Source organism: Neltuma alba, unplaced genomic scaffold (assembly GCF_004799145.2).
Source record: "Neltuma alba isolate B1F8T4 unplaced genomic scaffold, ASM479914v2 tig00001841_pilon, whole genome shotgun sequence".
NCBI lineage: Eukaryota > Viridiplantae > Streptophyta > Magnoliopsida > Fabales > Fabaceae > Neltuma > Neltuma alba.
The window spans coordinates 304471-316371 of NW_021632639.1; the positions used below are offsets into that span (position 1 = coordinate 304471).

At 32.4% G+C, this 11901-nt stretch overlaps 1 protein-coding gene across 1 annotated transcript; it reads right to left on the bottom strand.

The window, feature by feature from the left end:
• Positions 1-8246: 8246 nt before the first annotated feature.
• LOC114712683 (inositol 3-kinase-like) lies at positions 8247-11214 on the bottom strand. Its single transcript, XM_028897232.1, has 2 exons — positions 10191-11214; positions 8247-8565 (listed from the first exon to the last, which is right to left on the bottom strand). The coding sequence occupies exons 1-2, from the start codon at positions 11049-11051 to the stop codon at positions 8305-8307; spliced, it is 1122 nt and encodes a 373-aa protein (XP_028753065.1). The 5' UTR covers positions 11052-11214; the 3' UTR covers positions 8247-8304.
• Between the last annotated feature and the right edge of the window lie 687 nt (positions 11215-11901).

Here is an 11901-nt window from a genome sequence, read left to right on the forward strand (position 1 = left end):
TTTCAAGTTCTTGATGCTCTCAGTTCTTAAAACTGAACCGAATTTATAGGAACAGAAAAGGGGTGATATGTGATATTAAAAAAAAAAAAAAGAAGAGATTTTGTTGGTATGGGAATGTGTGAACAGGGACAAACTAGCGGTATTGCTCAGTTTTTGATGGAGTATTTGTGGGTGAGCTTGGAGGCTGGCATAGTTGTCACTTGTGAGATTGTGGTTTAAAGTTGAAATTTCCAAGATGCTGGTTGCCTTCAAGATAAGCGACAGGAAGATGTTATTTTAATGGATTCTTAGGAGAGGTTACAAATAAGTACTTTATGATTGAATATTTGTTAACTCTACTTATAGACTTAGCTTGTTCCTTAGAGAGGTATCAAGGATCTGCTCTTGTTGACTGAGCCTCAGACATTACCTGGCAAGCTGGGTGCCAATGGAAAAAAAAATATATATATATATATATTTATTTTTATTTTCAACTGTTCTGGTCTTTGTTCCAGAGGTTGAAGTTTATTCCATATTCATAATGGATGGTTTTTCTAGTAGAAATGGTAACGACTCTGATTCTTTAAATACAAAAGTTATTTTCAAGGGAATTACCTCCACTTAACATGGCTTGAATATAAATTAATTGGAACATATAGTCATTGTAAATAGGAAAAATTGGAGAAAAGTTTTTTATTAGAAATGTTATTAGTGAAAAAGACTTGCTAAATATTTACATAAAAAGTACCGATACTTTACAAATTTTGTATATATAATTATCAGCATTCTGATTTATGTCATTCTCGCCAAATAAATTTTTAATAGAGAACCTTTTTTTTTACTCGGTCAACTTTTCTTTCTAAATATCGGATGACTTGTGAAAAGGAAGAAAAGCTTTTTTTTTTTTTTTGGTTATTGAGATACTTGTCTGATGTATGAAACTATCATTTTCATCTCAGTTATTGGTTGGTGAGCTCTCACTTCATTTAACTTCCCAACCAATAGGATAAGTTTCCTTCCCACAAATATAGATATATGCAATATCTGTTCTACTCATATGAATCATAGTCAAATCTATTTTTTCTATTATTTTTTTTTAAATTTGGAGTTGTAAGGATTTTTTTACAAAATTATTTTTATTCCATTATTTCTTCATTCTATTGCTTTTTATATATCAAAGCCTAAAATAAAAATGAATTTAAGTAATACTATGTTAGAAGTTCAATCAAAATCACATATATGAAATTTTTTGAAGGGTTGAATTTTGTGACATTTAATCATGCAAAATATTCATTTATCATAATTTTTATGACACAAAACTTGTAATGAATATTTGTGACTAAATGTTCATTATTAAAAAACTACACAATCCCAATGTCAAATATGGATCTCTCCAAGTTCTCCATACACAATTTCTTCTTCCATTTATTTAATCACTTATTTGGTGTATTGAGAGAAAGTGTGAACAGAATCCAAATCTGTCCCAAAACCTTTGTGTTACTCTATTTATCTTAAAGACAAGATCATGCTGTTCTTTCATGCTGAGATTTAAATTATTTAAATTAATTTGTATGATTCAAATTTTATCATAATTTTGGCTTGTGTATTGAATTATCAAGATAAAAAAAGGTTTTTACTTTTATTTTTAATCATTATCTATTGGAAATTACTTTTTTTAAAAATAAATTTCATTGTACATTCTATTGTTTTCAATAAAGAATTTTAAATTATTTAAAATATATATTAAAATCTATGGTTTTTTTTTTTGTCGTGAACAAGCCCTAAAAATCATCTAATTATGATTTATACTATACAAATAGTAATCTCCATTTATTTTTATTTAATTTAGTAGGTCTTTCCGTGGTTACTGGCTTACGGCTTTTTAGGACAGACAAAATGGGGTTCAAGAACACATTGGAGTTGTCATGTCAAAGTAGGCTAAGGCAAAGGTAATAGGTCAATTAATCTGACTTAGGTCTATGAGCTCTAAATAGATGTAAAGTTCATAAAAAGTTTATATCGTATATATTTTTATAAATACAAATTTAGATAATTTGTGTTTCTTTAACTTATTAAAATCAGGGTAGGTCTTACGGCTTATAGTTACACTGTGAATGTGAATAAAGGGGCTCTTTTCATATTCAATATTATTCTTTTTTATTTTATTTTTTTCAGTCTGCAATAAATTTTATTTTAATAGGATTTATCTTCAATAGTCGAAAAGATGTTAGACTCTATTTTTAAGAATACACTCTGTGTTTAAAAAGAAATGTTTAAAAAGAAATTAAATTTTGTAAAGAAATTAAATTATTATATATTTCTAACAACTTACAAACAAAAAATCATCTATCCCATCACATGTTTTAACAAAAAGTTGTATTACGAATTGAATACTTATACACACACACATTGGGAGGACTTGAACTATGGTCTATACAGATTTGAGTCCTACTCTCTGTGAACCTTTGGACTCATAACTTAATGTTTAAGTAAATATTAAGAAATGTGTTTGGTGTTAATTGGGTTATAAAAACCTAGCTAATTGAACCTTTAGCCCCACATGCCAATATCAGACCTTATTCGAGCCTGTCAAATGATATATAGATCTTATCCATACATGTCAATACTTGTCCATACCTTATCAGGAATAGTAATAGGAGTCTTTAAAAATAGTTTTTTTAATTATGATTTACGGAATATGACGTAAATATATTAGAAGAATTTTATCTTAACTCTAAACAAGCCAGTAATTGACAAATAATTGTCCTTAGATCACAATTTGATGTTAACTACAATGACATGATGCGATAATATAGCCGATCCCATTTAATATGATAAAGATAGTTGTTGTTGCATTCTTAACTGAGAATTAATTGATTACATATATCTTTTTGTTTTTGTTCCAACAAATGATTTTGTGTGTGTGACTAACTTTGGTCTGATTAGGTAACGTGAGAGGATTTAGATAACGTGAGAGAATCCAGAGGTCAACCTTATACTCTACAGTTTAAATGCGAGTTGGATTATTTGATACTTGCAAATAAAAAAGATATGCTGAATCTCTCCAATAATAATATTATTATCACTGTGAATTTTTTAAATAGATTTGGATGATGTTATTCAGTGGGAAATGGATTTATTTACTGAATATTAAATTAACTTATAATTATTAATTAATATATAATCAGTGTCGTCAAATCTTCCTCAATATCCTGAGTCTCATGAATATATAAATATGGAATGCTCTCATATCTTTGCGTGTTAATCACTTTCTGCTCTTCTCCATCTTTTGATCAATCCTTTGTGGATTATTTTCTCAAAATTATTTCCAAAAATGTATGATAATAATAAGCATTTATCATGAATGACTATAAAATATTATAATTAGATCAAACAACCCAACACCAACACGCCAAAGAAAAGTTATTGAAAAACATCCCATTAGAAAATTTATTATCTAAAAATATCTAAGGACTTAGATTCATGAACAGCACTAGGTGTAGCTCAAACCTAACACCTATTAGCTGTGTTAAAACATGTTATGACTCAGGAGACTATCAAATGATATAGGACCTGTTTAGAACAGTTTATAAGTAGCTTTTCAATCGTGATTTACGGAATACAAGGTAAATATGTTAGGAAAGTTTTGTCTTGGCTTACGTGAAACGTACTTATGAGTTATTTTCACCACTATCCCAAACAGGCCCATAGAAAGGGAAACTAACCCAAAAAAAATTCTCTTACTACAAGATTTATGGTCTAAAGATATCTAAGGATTTAGATTTTTGACTGTATGTAACTCATTATTAGTGGGTATGACTCTTCGTGAGGTGTATGGAATATATCTTTAACTATATTCAAATGTTTATAATTGGATGTAAGTTATATATAGTTGAAGAAGAGTTGGACCTACGAATATGTGTTGTGCTTACATTAAAGATTAAAAAACTAAATCTTTAGATACATTTAGACAATAAATAATAAATAAATTTTCCCATATGGAAATTGGTTTGTACCTTTTATCAAACAAATATAAAAATATATGGTGACTCAAAAGATCAGGATATTAAGATTCTTGGAAAATTTTTTTTTCAACTACGTGAATCATATGTAATCTATTAAATATATGAGATCTTTTAATTAACTCACATTTGACCTCAATAATTTCGCCTCAAGTGTGGGAACCTTTCTTGTATATACAACTTGGACTGCTGGGGAAAAAAAAAAAAGAACTTGGACTTTTTCTCCTCCAAATGCAACTCCTTTCATCGTTGCTTTCCCCTTTGCTTTTCCAAGGGGACATAATTAGAGGCTTCATCTAGAACCTTATTTCAGGTTTAGGCCCAAACAAGTAAGGACTGAGCCTTAAATACACACATGCCTATTTGTAAAATCAACCTATTTGGGCTAATTTGAATTGGAGCTAAAACAAATAGGCCACTCCGTGGCTTGTTAATGGGATGTCAAAAACATCTCTTATTTACAAACAGAAGTTAGATTTAAAAAAAGAGACTAATTTTTCATAACATACTGATCTAAAGTTTAAATCTTTTCTAAGAGAAGTAGCAACATTTAATACCTAATAATATTTTGAACCGGATTGTTTTCAATAGGAAAAAACTTGTATTTAACAAAGGAAAAGCCCTTGTTTTTTTAAATTAAATTTTGAAAATAAATATATAGATGAGTTAGAAGCCATACTTTCATACAAAATATTAACACATTATGTTCATTTTTTTTTACTGGCAGTTATATTTCATAGTCCAATTATCCATACTCATATTTAGATGCGTTCAACCATTGGATGAGGGATTGTACGCTAAATTATCTATTGAGATCTCTTGTCACAAATATTAGAGACATGTTATATGAAACTGGTATGTGCAATTACACCACACCTATAGAACACTATTAGATGTCCTGATTACTTGGGTCATAAAGGTCACCATGACTCAAATGTGATAATACTGATGTCCAATGCACGCATACAAATATGTCGAAGTTGGATTCTAACTCAAAATATTATCCAAACATAATGGATAACATTGTTACGAGAACAACTGGCTGTTGATTGTTACCATTTCTTCTAGGAAAAGGTTTCCATCGACATCTTCCTTTTAAAAATATCAGTTACATTAACGGGTGTGTTTGGATGAAACCAAATCATGGTTTGAAAAAGTGATTCTGGAGAATAGATTTTGGGGAAAATAGATTCTGTGAAGAATAGATTTTGTAAAAAAGTGATTCTGAGAAGTGAGAGTGTTTGGATAGTTGTTATCAGAAGCACTTTTTATATATACAAATTACTAAAAAAAGACATAAGTTAATATGATAATTACAGAAAAAATAGATTTTATGATATATTTTAATTTGAAGGAATAAAATTGTTAATAATATGTTTTTTACCAACATAATTAATAATACATAAGATAATATAATTAATAAATAATTAATGTGTATATATATTTATAAAATATAAGATTAAATATATTTATAAAAAAATATGTTATAAAAAAAAAACAAGATATATATCATATAGGCCCTCACACTCTCCCTTCTTTCTCCAAAAGCAAAAAATTTTGCTTTTTCCAAACCATGGTTTTGGATTTTGGAGGGGGTGTTTGGGTAGATTATTCCTCAAACCATAGTTTGGGGTGTCACCCAAACACACCCTTAAGTTCAATGGAGTCCAGACAATAGAGAATTACTAAAATACCATTTTTATGGAAAGAATTATTGGGAAAAAAGCTTAAGTAGCGAAATTGATATCATTATCCGAGGTACCACTGAGGAGATTATTAAACAAATTCTTCTTTATATAATTATATTGATGTGGCTGTAGAAAATATTGACTTGGGTAACTCAACACAATATCAATCTCACACAAGCGATGCAAAAAGACAAGGATAAACAATTCCTTCAACATCATCAATGGCACATGTATAAGTCAAGTTTAACTATCTCACATGGATTAAGAATATTAATTAAAAGTAATTATAATATTAAATATGTAAAAAAATTATAAAACTTGCCCACTATAATCTCAATAAAAAGTCAATATTAGAAGAATAAAATAGATAAAAGGATATTAAATGCCCTAAATATTATTAAATTAGACTTATATTTTAAATCAAATCAGCGAAAAAAAAAATACAAGCTATATTGTGATTCCATAAATATTTATAAACACCGAAGGAAGTGATTAAATTGGAATTCAAACATATTCTGTTTTTCTCGACCAGCAAGCAAGTAAATCCCAACTAGAAGGAGCAAATCCCCGTTTAAATCTCCGTCACACACTTCCCAACACCACACGAGTCAGACTTCTTGGCGATACTTCCTTGTAACCAAAGTCAAGTGTAACAGTAGAGAAATAGGAGAGAACAGGAAATGGAGGAAACTCGAATACTGTATTATTCAATGACTCGAGAGTTCATAAACGGGAAAATATCAGTCACAGCACCCTAAGAAGCATAGCAGTAACGTAAATCACCGAGAAAATTCAGAAGGCACAGGGAGAGAAAAGAGCGCACAAAAGGAGGGCGATCACAAAGTTCTCCACACGCATACTTGGTGACTTCAGTATGTTTTCTTTTTGTCAAGTCCAGGGCATTCACCGCAACCATCGATAACAGTGACTAATTCCTCATACCGTAGACTTTTCGAAAGGGGTTTTAGTGCTAGCACGAGATCTTCTCCATACACACCGCCAAGGATTAATGTTTGAGGACTAAATGCTAACTATGCTGGACCTCGTGTTTCACTTCAATACATTTTATTGCTGTTGTTCTCACGTAGTTTCCACTTATTCTCCCCACTGGACCCCATGATGCTTACCCTTGGGCCTCTTTTGAAGTTGGATCAGCTATTGGGCCTTTTGAAAAAGCTGTGACACCATGTTGGGTTAAGATTATAGGATTTGCCAACAAGAATTGATTTAACTGGTAAGAAGAATCCTATAACTGATGTAAGGATCTTGTTGGTAGATAATAAATAAGTATCTTTATAAGTGCTCTCGAGTTTAAAGGCATGCACTGACCTTAATGAGTCCTCAAAATCCAGTTCACCTAAACTTTTTTTTTTAACCCAAAAAAAAAAAAGATTATGAGTTTTGCTAAAAGTTCAAGATTCACATTACATTATTAACAGATTCAGCAGAATCAACTATACGTTGAAGAGAGCCATGTTCGGATCATTATCATCATCACCACAAAAGTTGATGAACCTTCCTTATATTGCTTTCTGATATATTACTGGTTATATTCCTCATGTGCTTCTTCTTGTATCAGTTTCTTCATTATATTTATTTCATCCCTTTTCTAGTTTTGTTGAGTGATGATACCATCTTAATATGCATGTTCACACATCACTGAAAAGCTTGATTATATTGAGTTGTTCACTCAGTTGATGTTTATACGAATATGATTGATATCTTGGGAATTCAGGAGACACAAATTGGTTAGTCTCTTGATATCTACCTTTTCAGGAGACACAAATTGGTTAGTCTCTTGATATCTACCTTTTATAATAGAAAAATAAAACTCACCATTTACAAGAGTCAACATGGCATGCCTATTTAATAAGGAAAGGTCTTGACATATCAATAAAGTTGTCACTAGTGACTTGGCAGTAAGGTTGCATAAACAGAAGACCCAACACAGATCAGCTCCTCTTAGGTGTCAAATATATTCATCAATTAATATTCAGCAAGTTTCATAATCATACACGATTAGTACTTATAATTTGAAGGAAAAATGATATTAGAAAGACCAATTGCGTATGGTTATGAAACCTTATAAAGACTTCATTAATAAAAGTTCAACTTCAGCGGCCAAGACAATACCTGAAGTGTTACTTAAAACCAAACGTTTCATTATCCCTTTACACTTTATTAAGATGAAGGAAGGAATATCATTTTTTGTTTCATTTTTCCTCATTGATATCCAATCTCTAAAGATAAGAAAAGTATGGGAGGAAATTGAATGTATTTCCACATATAATGTTTCACTCCTAAAGAGATAGTAATAAAAAGAGATAACTACTAATGATTTTGCATCCCAAACCATGTGCCTTAAAAAGGGATTCTTTTCCTTAGACTTAGAGTGTACTAAATGGGGCCAAATTTTTATTGGCTTCAAGTGGATTTTAATTTTTAAGCCCACAATTTTGACAGCTGTGAGCCGAAAATCTGAAAGTTACATCAGCAATGAGGGATAAAAGTGGAAACTGGTGCAACAAAAAGAAAGCACCATCATGTAGACTGAGAAAAATAAAATAAAAAATGCAGATGTACAATACAGACTGAGCTCCAAAGGTTTCAAAATCTCACGACTCACCATCATTAATTTCTATTGCTTCTTCTTGAACAGATTTCACCAACAACTTTGTGTTCATACCATTCTGCTTCATCACTTTAGTAGGAGAGTTTGATGGATTCCCCTCAGATTCCTGAACGTGACGCATAATTATTGCTTTTGCAGCAGAAAGAGATGCATAGAAACGTTCTTCATCAGGTGCCATCTCAAAACTCAACGTATCATCCTTTCTTTCTATATTCCTTCTTTTGTGAATCTCATCCTTAACCATCTGTTTTTGAAGGGAAAAACAGAGAAAAACACCATTATATTTTGATATATTCTCAATAAAATACAAGTAAACCAGGTCAAGTGTAGTGGCATACCCAACACATAACAGCATTCTATCAAATATCTTCATAATGATTTCGCTGGAGATTGTCCTCAATGTTACCGTGTTTTCTTAACTTCAATTTTTCTAGATATTCACTAAAAATTGATGTTTATGTAATGCAGCAGGATCAGACAGAAGGCCAGATGAAAGAGGGAGAGAGGTAAGAATATCTGAAAAACTGACAATTTAAGATATAATTGACTATAGTCCCCCATTACATTGGAAGAGCTTTGTTGTCTATTTGAGATTCAATTCAGATTCATATCTAGATTAATTGGTAGTACAGGACACCGAATGGTTCTTCATATTTTAAAAAAAAAAAAAGAAAGAAAAGAAAAGCCAAAAGAAAAATAAAAACAGAGTGAGAGGCTAAAGTTTGCAATTGTTGCAGGCCCTAAGGTATGCATCCCAAGAGAAAACTAAAACCAAAAGATATAACAACCACAACCTAAGGTAAATCCACAAGGAAAATCTTAAAATTTCATGTTTTCACGCATATGACAATAATAATTTCCCACTACTTAGTAGAGTTCTCATTATTAAGTCTAGCTGCATCAAGATTAGGTAAGACCATAGGAACTTGAGAAAGAATTAGTTCCAACAAGGACATAGATTAAAAAGGAATTGATCACTAAGAACACAACGCATACACTGAATCATAATCTCTTCATCAAGGGCTCAAAACACATTAAGTTTTATTCCATGAATGATACATGTTGAGTACCTAGAGGTAAAGATATCCACTATAGACTATGCTAGGAGATGAAAAGCAAAGCCATTGAATTTTAAATTTTGAATTTTCAATTATACCTTTGAATGACATATAATTAAAATAGCATCTGTTTTCCTGAAACTGTTATGTAAGGCTATAACGTAGTGAGGAATATAAGGTGCTGTCCTAAAAAAGACGAGATAAAAGATTTTCATATAAAAATTTCTAAACTCAATAGGCCAAGAGTTTGAGCAAACAAGCATAAACAGCTCCTTGCGATACCTCATAGAAGTCATTGATTCCAGCTCATCAAATTTTCACGTACTTCCACAACCGACTATTTAGGGCTTCAATGAAAACAATGGCAAGGGAAATTGAGAATTCCTAAAGTTTCTCCCAGATTAAATGCATACTGAAAAGTCTATTTTCATTTACACATTACAAAAAGATGAATGACAACATATCCTTTTCATTTAAGATTTTAAAGCATAGCTTTGAGTGCTAACAGGCCGCCATTAAATGCTAATCTGATACCCAAAACAATAGATGTTGTTGCAACCCATGTCAATGATTCACATTCTCAAAAAGTGTCTTCCTTCAATATTTATATCCAAATTTTCAGAACAGCTAACACGACGGGCAACATAAAACGCGCATGATAAAAACCAATAAGAAACATCCTCCATCCTTATATTAGGTTTAGTTATATGAGATTAATAAGTTTTTTCTGTCATGATAATACAAGTTACATACACAAAGTAACGGAAGGAAATAGTATTTCATTGGATATAAGGTATTTTGAATTGCTAACCTGGGACAACAGAGTGTTAAGCTTTGGAGGCCCCACTTGGGACACAGTCAAGGAGCCAAAGAAGTTGCCCACTATTGCAGCATCAGACACAACTAAACCTTGAACCAGTCCTGCAACAAAACCACCCAAGAAACTGTCCCCTGCACCTGTCGGATCAACCTGGCTAGCCGTAAACGGCGCAATTTCCATGTCCCCATCTTTCCAATACACCCGACACCCCTCTTTTCCATGCGTCACCGCAACACAGCAAAATTTCCTCACCTCCTCCAAATCAATGAACATTGCCTCATCCGATGATGCTTTAAGGAACCCAATACGTGGCAAAAGGTGAAAGAACCCACTCTCCTTCAACGCAATAGGCTTCACAGTCCCATCAACCGCATCGAATGTACGAATCAGAGCCTGAACATCAACAAACACTTTGTCACAAATCTCAAGCATTCTCTCCAGAGTCTCCGGCAATATTTCCCCACCAACACCAACTGCCATTCCAAAATCGAACCTTGTTTTCGGAAGGTCCGAAACCCTAATCGCATCGCAAGCGCGGACCCGTTTCAAGACCCGATCCAAGTCCCCGGATGCATCGATATTCGAATCGAAATATGCATGAAAGACAGTGGTTTCGGACGAGGGTACCACAAGGGGAGGATGGTTTGTTACGTAAGCAAAATCCGGCCCCACCTTGGCGACCAGATGGTGTGAGATAGAGAAACTGTCGAGCACGGCGGAGATAAACGAAGTGGATCCACCGATAGTCTCTGCGACGACGGCGCCATCTCTTAAGAGGACGTCGTGGCAATAATTTCCCACAATAAGTCCCCGAAGATTGGATTTTTGTGGGGCTTCGGAGTATCTCAACATGAGAAGCCTGGTGGAGAAGGGTGGCGGATTTAGTGGGCAATGTGAGAGTGAGCATGTGGGTGGTGGATAAAGGTTAAAGAGGAGACATTGGTGACGAAGGAATTGGAAACATGGAGAGAAGAGACGTGTAGGTTACAGTAGACACAGAAAGAGTTCGTAGGCGAGGGATGAGACTGTGTCACATGCATTTTAGAAGAGACGTGTAGGTTACAGTAGACACATGAATGGAGGTCGGCAGGCAATCGAACATGTAATTCAAAGTATCAGTTTACGGGTCAATATAATTTTTGTCAAATTTTGGCTTAATTTTAGTTTTAGGCTCCCGAAGTTTAAGCCCATAATTTTAGTTCTTAAAATTTAGTCCCTTTTAAACTATTAGTATAAATTGTATTAAAATCTGCTAAATTATCATAAAGGATATTAAAAGTGATGATATGAGTTTACCACATAGCATCTAACTAGATCTTGTATAAATAATAGATAAAAAAATTTAGGTCTTCAAAATGCAACTGTTCAAGGCCTGTTTTTCTTTATTGTTCATCTAAGGAATTATTAAGTACGCTGCGTTTTGAGAATTCATTTCCCTCTATATAATATATAAAATCGTTCCTTGTATTGCATTTTGAGGATTTGCTCTTTTTTCCTCTCTATTATTTATATAAGATCCAAGTAGTTTTCATTTGATAAATCCACATCATCACTTTGACGCAATTTATGACGCTTTAATAGATGTTAACATCATTACACCTTCAAGGACTGACGTTTTGAAACAGAATAAATTTCATAGACTAAAATCATGAGTTTAAAATTTGAAGAACTAAAATCAAAATAAGACCAAATTCTAAGGATA